Below are 8,989 nucleotides of genomic sequence, written 5' to 3'. Positions count from 1 at the left end.
CCAGCACAACACATACTCACCACTCTCTCCAACATACAAACAAGCACTCAACCCCAATAATGCCTCTCATCAGACTCCCATCCATATCACTGAGTTCCATATCCCACTGTTCTAGGCCTTCCATTGACTCCCGGACCTCTCACGCATCTCATGAATATCTCCTTACCCCACCCTTCCCTTCCCCTTTCTCTCCCCCCTCCCTTCCCCCCCTTCACTTATTCCTCCCTCCTCCTCCCTTTCCTTCCCTCTGCCTTCTCCTTCCCCCTCCCTCTTCCCGTCCCTTCCCTTCCTTCTCCCTCGTTCTCTCCTCCCCACTCCTTTTCCTCTCCTTTTCCTTCCTCTTCCAATCCCTCCCCTCCCCACTCTTCCTCTCCCTCCCCTCCCCACTCTTCCCCTCCTACTCCCTCTTCCACCTCCTCCTCCTCCTCCTCCATACCTACCTCCCATAGACCATCCACTCGCGATAACCCGACTACCCTCCGCCTACTAAACATCAAATTCAGAAGCATTACCAACAGAATAGCCCAGCTTCATCAAATCCTCCATTCTTACAAACCTGACATTATAATAGGTACTGAGACATGGTTGACTCCTGACATTGGCTCTACTGAAATCCCCCCCCTCCCCCTTTAACATGACTGTGGTAAGTAAAGACCGCTCGACTGACGCTGGCAGAGGTGGCGGTGTTCTCATCGCCACCAAACCAGTGTTGGGGTTATAAAACCGAACTGGATTTTTATCTCTTTATTTGGCGATGAACCAAGCACAAGTGATGTCAGCAACCGTCGTGAGGCGAATGATGATTTCGGCTCATTTTTTTTTTTTTTTTTTTTTTTTTTTTTTTTTAATATTCACCATCCAACTTGGGATGGAACGGGTTTCGCTTTAGCCACCCGTGAGGTGTATCGCTTTAAGTGATTCTTTAAAAAGGATGAAATTTTATTTAGGTGTGACGAAGCATGAAAGCCTCGTCTCTTGAGTACTTGTCAAACTGGCCGAAAGATCAGCCTTTTTTTGGGAGTCAAATTCCCCAAACAGGAAGCAGCTGCCCGGAACACCAGACGGAAGCCGCCCATCTCCGACGATAGAAGGCAGGACGTCCTCCTCCAAGATTGCCGCCAGGAACCGCTCAGCTACAACGCCTCGAAGCCGTGAAGCCCCTCACTGACGTCCCCCACTCCCTCGGTAAGGCTCGCTCCGGCGTTCTGTCACTGGAGCCAACCGAGGCAGCAACAGCTGTAAGTGGGCTGTAGGGCCCATGGCAGAGGCCTTCCAACTCCGCCCTGACGCCTTACTTAGGCGCCGCGTACCCTACAGTAAGTGGCCAGCCCCGGCAATTACTAGCCAGAGCTTACCCAACATCAGGAACAAGGAGAGCGCCGCAAACAGCTCCACACCGACGATGCGCCACGGCGAAGCAGCACCAGCAGGATTCCAGGAAGTAAGACGGTGGTCGCCCCGTCACGCCGACGACGAAGCTGTCTCCGCAGAAGTCCAGGAAAGTAGCTCCTCCCGGTAAGGCAGAGGTGACTCTTCATCGTAAGTGAGTTGGATTTCGCCACCCGGTTATTGGTGCTAGTTAAGTGAACTTATTCTGAGTTTGATTGAGTTTACCTTGGTTAAAGTTTATCTTGGGGGAGGTGACGCAGAGATTGTTTTAAAGGATTCCTCTGATGCGGGCGTAAGTTGCTGCTACAGTGCTTGTGTGTGTGGTTTCTCTGTTTGGTACGTCACTGAAATTGTGGTGTCTAATGTGATAGAGTGCCTGACAGTCTAGTAGGTAGTGTGTTAGTGGATGGCTCACTACAGTCTGACAATAATTGCACTCTTTTGGCACTCGTTCGTCAATCTCCCAGCTACAAGGATAGCCTAGCCGTAGCCGGTGGATGATGACAGCATCCTTCCTAGACATGGAACGGGGGATGGTGATGGTTTCATATTCAGTGACCGTTTTGTACCAGGTCGCCGAAGGTGAACCTGCTTGAACCCAGACTTGGTGTTGGATAAGTGTAATTTGCTTTGCTGTAATCTTGGCTCTGTTTTTTATTTGGCTGATGCTTGGTTTAATCGGCTGTAAGCGAGTTTGGTGGAGGCTGGATTTGGCTGCAGAGTCTACACGATCATTGCCTTCTAATCCGACATGACTGGGAATCCACATTATTTGGACTGTCTTGCCTTGTTGAGTCAGCTGTTGTAGCTTGAACAGAGTTGATGTTGTTAAGTAGACATTGTCCAAGTGAGCACAGTTCTGTAAGGTGTGAATGGCAGAAAGGGAGTCCGTGAAAATACATACTGTAGATTTTGTACAGAAGAGCGCATAAGTCAATGCTGATCGAATGGCGAACAGTTCTGCCTGGAGGATGGAGGAGCCATTGCTGAGTCTCGATGCCTGTACATAGTCATTGCAAAGAAATGCACCTCCGGCTCTGCCTGATTCTGGATCAACAGACCCATCAGTGTAGATGACAGTAGTGTCTCTGTCATTCTCAAATGAAGAGATAGTCTCTCGCAGACTCTGCAGGTCACCCGGAGAGCAATTCTTCTTAGGTCTCGGGAGACTGTTAATTAGAAAGGTTGCAAGTGGTGGTTCCCAGGGATTTGGTTCTGCATATCCATGGTGTGGTGCATCAATGCCGCGGGAAGGAGGTTGAAGGAGGTGATGCTTTGATGGATTTCATGATGCCAGGGAAGATCGCTGCGATGAGGGGGTTGAGGGTTGTCTAGGATCCGTCTTAGAGAATCTCCCAGAGGTGACTGTCTGTGATTGGAGACTATCTTGCAGACATGACCTGCAACAATCTGCTGGATTCTTATGTGTAGGGGAACTAACTTGGCCTCCAGACGCAGGTTCACGAGGCGCGTCCACCTAGGGGCCCCGAGGATGATACGCATGCACTTGTTTTGGATGGTTTCAAGTTTATTAACCTGGGCTGGGGTGAGAGACAGTAGGGAAAAGGAGCTGTAGTCTATGAGCGACCGGATAGCGTGTACGTAGAATGATCTTAAGACATGGAAGCCAGCTCCTAATCTTGTTGAGGTGAGACATCGTAAGATATTGATTCTTGCTTTGGTTTTGTCCAGAAGGTTTTTTAATTGAGAAGAGGAATCATTTTGAGTGTTGAGAATGATTCCGAGGCATTTGTGGGAGGTGACCCATTCTATCTTGTTGGTTTCTATGTACAGATGGTGGTTGGGCATGAAGCGTCTGATTTGTAGAGCGTTCGTCTTGTTTGAGTTTAACTTAAGTCCTAGGGTGTGACATTTTCTGGTTATGAGATCAAGAGCTTGCTGAGCATGTGGAAATCGAGAGGCGCCAGTGGCGATCAGTTGGAGGTCGTCAGCATAGGCGAAAAGGTGTGTGGCTGGAGGGAGTTGAATGGCAAGGAGTTCTGCTATGAGGAGATTGAACAAGAAGGGACTTAAAATCCCTCCTTGGGGGGTTCCATTTTCAAAAACCTTGAACACTGAGTAGTGCTCCTGGAATCTCACTCTTGCCTTGCGATGGAGGAGGTAGTCATTAGTCCAGGAGAGTATCTTGCCCGAGATACCTCTTGAGGCAAGGATATGAACAATGACTTCTCGTCTCGCAAGTTCGAAGGCCTTCTCTAGGTCTAGGAAGACTGCAAGACCATCTTTTCCGTCAAGGGTGCTGTGGATTGCTGCGAGGTTGTCTTTAGTTGCAAGTCCCTTGCAGTAAGCGAAAATATTCTTGTCAGGATGGGGTACTTTGTGTTTGAGTCTTGCTAAGATAGCTCGTTCCATTGTTTTGCTAAGGCATGATAACAATGATATGGGACGGTAGGAGGGAGGTGTGGTGTTCTTTGGAATAGGATGAATATTGGCTTCTTTCCATTGGGACAGTAGTCGGCCTGAGGTGAGTGAGGCTGTAAAGAGGTTGGTTATCTGCATGAGTGCATGATCGCCGAGGTGATTGAGCATAGAGTACGAGATCTTATCTATGCCTGGGGCTGTATCCTTGCTGGTTTTGATGACTTTCTTTATCTCATGCAGTGTAAATGGGACATCGAGGTCCGAGGGGAGAGCAATAGCAGTGTGGATACTGAGTTCACGGTGATGTGAGAGATTCTGGGTTCTGTTGAGGGTGGATCGCGGTAACTGTGTATTACTACTTCTAGCTTGAAAGGATTGGATGAGATCGTTTGCAATCTGCAATGGCTGAGGGTGACTAGGTTGTTTTTTATGTTTGCCAGAGACCCTGTTAAGTTTCGTCCATAGATCATGGAGGGAAGTGTGAGCATTAAGGGATTCACACCATTTTAACCAAGAGTTGGTGCGGATTTCTTGAATTTCTTTGCAGATCAACCTGTGAGCTGCCTGGAAGGTTTCAAGAAGGGAGGGAGAAAAATGCTGTTTGAGTTTTTTCTTCAATACGATGAGACGGTGCTTAAGTTCACGGACTCTATCGTTGTAAAACCAGCTGTTTTTGTGAGTGAAGACACTGGTGCCTACTTTGGGAATGGCTTGATTGGCTGCTTGGTGGAGGGCGGCAACAATCTCTTTTTTTCTTGGTCTTCTAAATCATGAGCTGGCACGTGAGTTTCCGCCCATTCTTCCATCAAGTAAGAAAATTCGTGCCAATCAGCTCTCCTGAAGTTCCAGCGTGGTTCGGGAGCGCACCTCTGTAGACGAGGTAGGTCAACTGTGATGGTGGATGCAAAGTGATCAGAGGCTAAGTATGGATGTAGAGACCAGGTTGTTAAAGGTAGTAATGACGTGGAGACGAAGGAGAGGTCTAGTACACCCCCTCTGAGGTGTGTGGACACGTGTTTGTTGAGAAGAGAGGTAGCTGGGAAGGTCTGGAGCATCTGGTTAAGGTAGTTTCCGGCCCTGCATAATCGTGAGGCAGAGGAGGACAGCGGATTGTTCCAAGTCGGACAGTGAGCATTGAAATCTCCACCTACTATGGACGGGGAGCTACTAACAGCAGCAAATAGGTGATCTAATTTGAGGGTTGCACCTAGTCTGGGTGGGCGATATATATTGTAAATCTGTAATTTGGTGTTGTGCAGGGATATAGTGACAGCTAAACTTTCTACTTCTTGTCCACAGGAAGCAGTTATCTGGAGAGGCTCGGCATGTATGTTTCTCCGGACTAGAATGGTTAGTCCCCTGCTACGACCTTGGCTGTAGAATTGATGGAATCCTTTATAGTTCGGGATGGTGATGCTGGTTTGAAGAAGAGTTTCTTGCAGCAGAACGACTTCGTAACGTTGTTCGGCGAGTGCAAGTGTGAGTAGAGGTAACTTGGCTCGAAAACCAAGGATATTTCACTGAAGGAGTTTGATCTTTACTTCTGCATTTGGGTTATTGGCCATCGTCGGAGTCAGTACTGAAGTTAGAGTTTGCATAATCGTTCGGGGGAGGTCCGTTAGGTATGTGGATTACCGGTGGAGTTCCGTCTTTTGAAGACTGAACAGTGATCGGGTGGAGGGTTGGAAAGTTAAGGTCAAAATCCTCAACCTCATCATTTGCGGTTTGGTTGTCGGTGGAATGCTGGTTCAGTTGAGGTCCTGTTTCAAGAGACGAGCAACTACTCTTCTTGAGTTTTTCGCTTCCAGAGGATAATCTCCTGAAACATTTCCTTTGTGAGAGTCCTTCTGAAAGTGTGGATTCGGTGTCATGGGAAGACACCGCAGACAAGGTGAGGTTTGTATGGTTGGATGGCTCGCTGGTTCTTAAAGAAGTACCAGGAGCATCTTCAGGTGGCATAGCTTGCGCGATGTTGGGGTGGTCGGCAGCTGATTCCGATGCCGCGTCTGAGGTTCCTGCAATTTCTGCAGGTTTGACATTGAGAATGGTCTGCATAGCCGTTTGTATGTTTTCTCGGTTGGCGTGCTTCCCAACAAGGGCGAAGCCCATCTGCAGGATTGTGGTTAAGAACTCCATATCTTGGGAGTTGTTTGCAGTGCCGCAACCAGTGCATTTACTGGACGGGAGGATTACAGGAGGAGAAGGATGCTGTTTAGTTGGGGGCGGTCTTGGCCATGTGGATTTGATGGCAGAGGAATAAAGTCGAGATGTAGAGGGAGAGTCAGCCGGGGAACTGGTGTTCCATGTATGAATCTTTCTTGTGAAAGTCCTAGGAGGCCGTTGGTCTGATGAGAGAGCTACTTTAAAAGGGAGGACAAGACGTTGGAGCCTCTCTGGGCATTTTGGGTTCCAAGCATGATGGGAGTCCCCACAATTGGGACACTTGGCAGTGGTAGGGTAACCTTCTTTCAGTTTTGTAATGCATAAGTCTGTGAGGTGGGGTTCAGAACAGACTCCACATCTAGCCTTACTTCTGCATTTCGAAACGTGGTGGTCGAAGCGTTGGCACTTTCCACACTTGATAGGTTCCTGGTAGTACTCCCTAAGTCGGAAGGTTCCAAATATACCCAATTGGAGCTCTGTTGGAGGATCACCCAAAACAGTGATAAGAACTTGACGAGTTTCTTCCTTAGACGGACGAGCAATAAGGCGTGAGGCAGAGTCGATGAGAGGGTGTTCTCGAAGACGACTAAGTGGGAATCCAAGCGGATAACCCTCGAGAACCATCTTGATTTTCTTGGGTGGACGGCAGTATGGGGAAAGATTGATGGTCTTTCCAGTGCTGAGTACTTTGGTATTGCCTAGGATCTGAAGAGAATCTGGATTACCTGGTTTAAGAATGTAATCTCCTTTGTTGCTGATGTTGGTGGAAACTTTCAGTGAGGGAAAGTCCTTCTCCAGAGCCAACAAGGCTTCAATGGAGGTAGGAAAGTCTTCATTGGTGGAGATTATGTAGCTGGTGGAGGACTGGTGAGATGAGGCGGTTGAGGTAGAGGGTTCGTTGTTTAAGCCTGGAGGATCCTTGGAGATCCGCGTATGCTCCTCAGGAGGAGACATAGAAGTAGAGGCACCGGTGTCCAACGCAGGTGGTGGTGGGGTTGGATTTTCTGTAGCCTCTGCAGGTGCAGGAGGACGCGGAGGCTTCTTCCTTGTTGTCACCATAGCGGAGGATAAGAAAATGGAGGCAAAGAACGAAGCTAAGATCAATCACTTCCCCTACCCTTTCCTCGATTACCTATGACAAACACGAGGAAAATCAAACCCTAATAATGGAACCTTTCTCCCGAGTTGAAAGCAGCCAACTACCGGGGCCGGTAGTTGGCTGCTTTGTGGCACTGCCCACGGGGTTCACCTTGGCTCGGGAGGGGACACTAAGTGGAAGTGATTGAGGGCCAAAAAAGGGTCAAAAAATACTCTTATGGTTTCCAACAAAGATGCTGGTTATAGGTCGGAAGCTATATCGTTGGCCAATTGGCGGAGAGACATTCGGTGGCATGAAAGTCACCCACTTGGCGTGGTTCCTTCCTTGACTGCGTGGTTGGCAAGCTCTCGGTTCCTTCCTTGACTGCGTGATTGGCAAGCTCTCGGCGCCTTGAATGACTGGATCCTCGCGTCAGCATCAATGACGGACAACAGTCTGCCCACCCCCGTGTGCCGTTGAAGGACTAACTGGGAGGGGAGAAAGGCTCCTTGGTGCAGGAGCAGAGAGGTTTCGGCTCAGGTCCGGCTGCTTATGAACCTGACCGGCGATGTTTACTCGGTCAGTTTGGGCGGTCCCGAGGCAGGAGTCGGCCAATCACAGGTCAGGTGCGGTTCTCGATTGATGACCAATCAGGAACCGCTACAGCACTCCCCCTCTAGTTTCGCGGTCGCGAAACGGAATTTGGTGATTTTGATGGGCTGGTGTAGGTGTGCGGGTTTGACGCGGTCGACGGTCACGGTGTCTTCTCCCTTTGGGCGGCGGATGGTGATCGTCTTGTCGCTTCTTCGGATGACTGGGAATGGACCCTCGTACGGAGGGCAGAGAGGAGGTCTGGGATGTTTTCTCACGAAGACGTGAGAGCAATCCTGGAGTCCTGGGGGCATGTATATATCCTGTTGTCGGGTGGGTCTCGTCGGTCGGCTGCGTACCCGGGTCATCCGTTCGCAGAGTTGTTTGCCGAAGGTTCCTGGTTCGAAGTTGCCGGCTGTGACGATGAAATCTGCAGGGAGGGCGAGCGTTGTTCCATAGACCATTTCCTCGGGCCATCTGGTGAAGCGGTCAATCATCGTCAGGATGTAGCTGTAGCCGTCGTCCGAGGGCAGGGGTCCCACTATATCGATGTGGATGTGTTGGAACCTTTCGTCTGGGATAGGGAACGTCTGGAAGGGAGATTTTGTATGCCTGTAGATCTTGGTCCTCTGGCACTCGATGCACGAGCGGCACCACTGTCGAACGTCTTTGTTGATGCCAGGCCAAACGACTTTGCCGCGGATGAGATGTTGGGTGGCCCGGATGCCTCGATGCTGGTGGTATGCGTCGAAGAATCGCCGGCGGAGGGAAGGCGGGATGTACGGTCGTGGGTAGCCGAGGGAGACATCGCAGAGGAGGTAGTCGCTGGAGTTTGGTATCTTGATTCTCTCAAGGCTAAGGGAAGTCTGGCCCTCTATGAGCGGAATCATGGACGCGTCCTGGCGTTGTTACCTGCTGACCAGGTGGTAATCCACTGCGTCGTCGGCGTGGGTCGCTGCAGCTATGGTAACCCTCGAGAGGGCATCGGCGGCCTCGTTGTCCGCGCCCCGGATGTGATGGATGTCCGTCGTGAACTGCGAAAAGAAGGCAAGAGGTTGCCATTGCTTACCCTGACGTTGCTGGAGGACAGCGCCGATGGCAGTGTCGGAGGCGTCGACGGCGATGTTGAGAGGAGCCTCGGGCAGAGGGTGGTTCAGCAGGGTGGCGGAGGCCAGGGCTTCCTTGCAGGCTTCGAAAGCTTCGTTGGTAGGGGGCGTCCACTTGATTTTGGTGCTTCTGCTGGCCCTGTTAGGTGTGATCAGGGCGTGAAGGGGCTTGAGGAGCTGGGCACACTTGGGAACGAATCTCCTGTAGAAGTTGAACATCCCCAGGAATTTTCGAAGTTGTTTCTCCGTGGCAGGCTTGGGGAACTTCCTTATGGCGGTG

At 50.3% G+C, this 8,989-nt stretch overlaps 1 protein-coding gene across 1 annotated transcript; it reads right to left on the bottom strand.

Annotated features, from left to right (window-relative positions):
• Positions 1 to 7,662: 7,662 nt before the first annotated feature.
• On the bottom strand, positions 7,663 to 8,493 carry LOC138862893 (uncharacterized). The gene has a single exon (XM_070126081.1). It carries the CDS (start codon positions 8,491 to 8,493, stop codon positions 7,663 to 7,665), a length of 831 nt encoding a protein of 276 aa, XP_069982182.1.
• Between the last annotated feature and the right edge of the window lie 496 nt (positions 8,494 to 8,989).

The sequence above is a fragment of the Penaeus vannamei genome, chromosome 10 (genome assembly GCF_042767895.1).
Source record: "Penaeus vannamei isolate JL-2024 chromosome 10, ASM4276789v1, whole genome shotgun sequence".
NCBI lineage: Eukaryota > Metazoa > Arthropoda > Malacostraca > Decapoda > Penaeidae > Penaeus > Penaeus vannamei.
The sequence above is the reverse complement of the archived record's forward strand: the minus strand, read 5'-3'. Positions and strand labels throughout refer to the sequence as shown.

Excerpts from the sequence above, each read along its gene's own strand:
- LOC138862893 (XM_070126081.1), bottom strand. The coding sequence starts at position 8,493 with ATGATTCCGCTCATAGAGGGCCAGACTTCCCTTAGCCTTGAGAGAATC.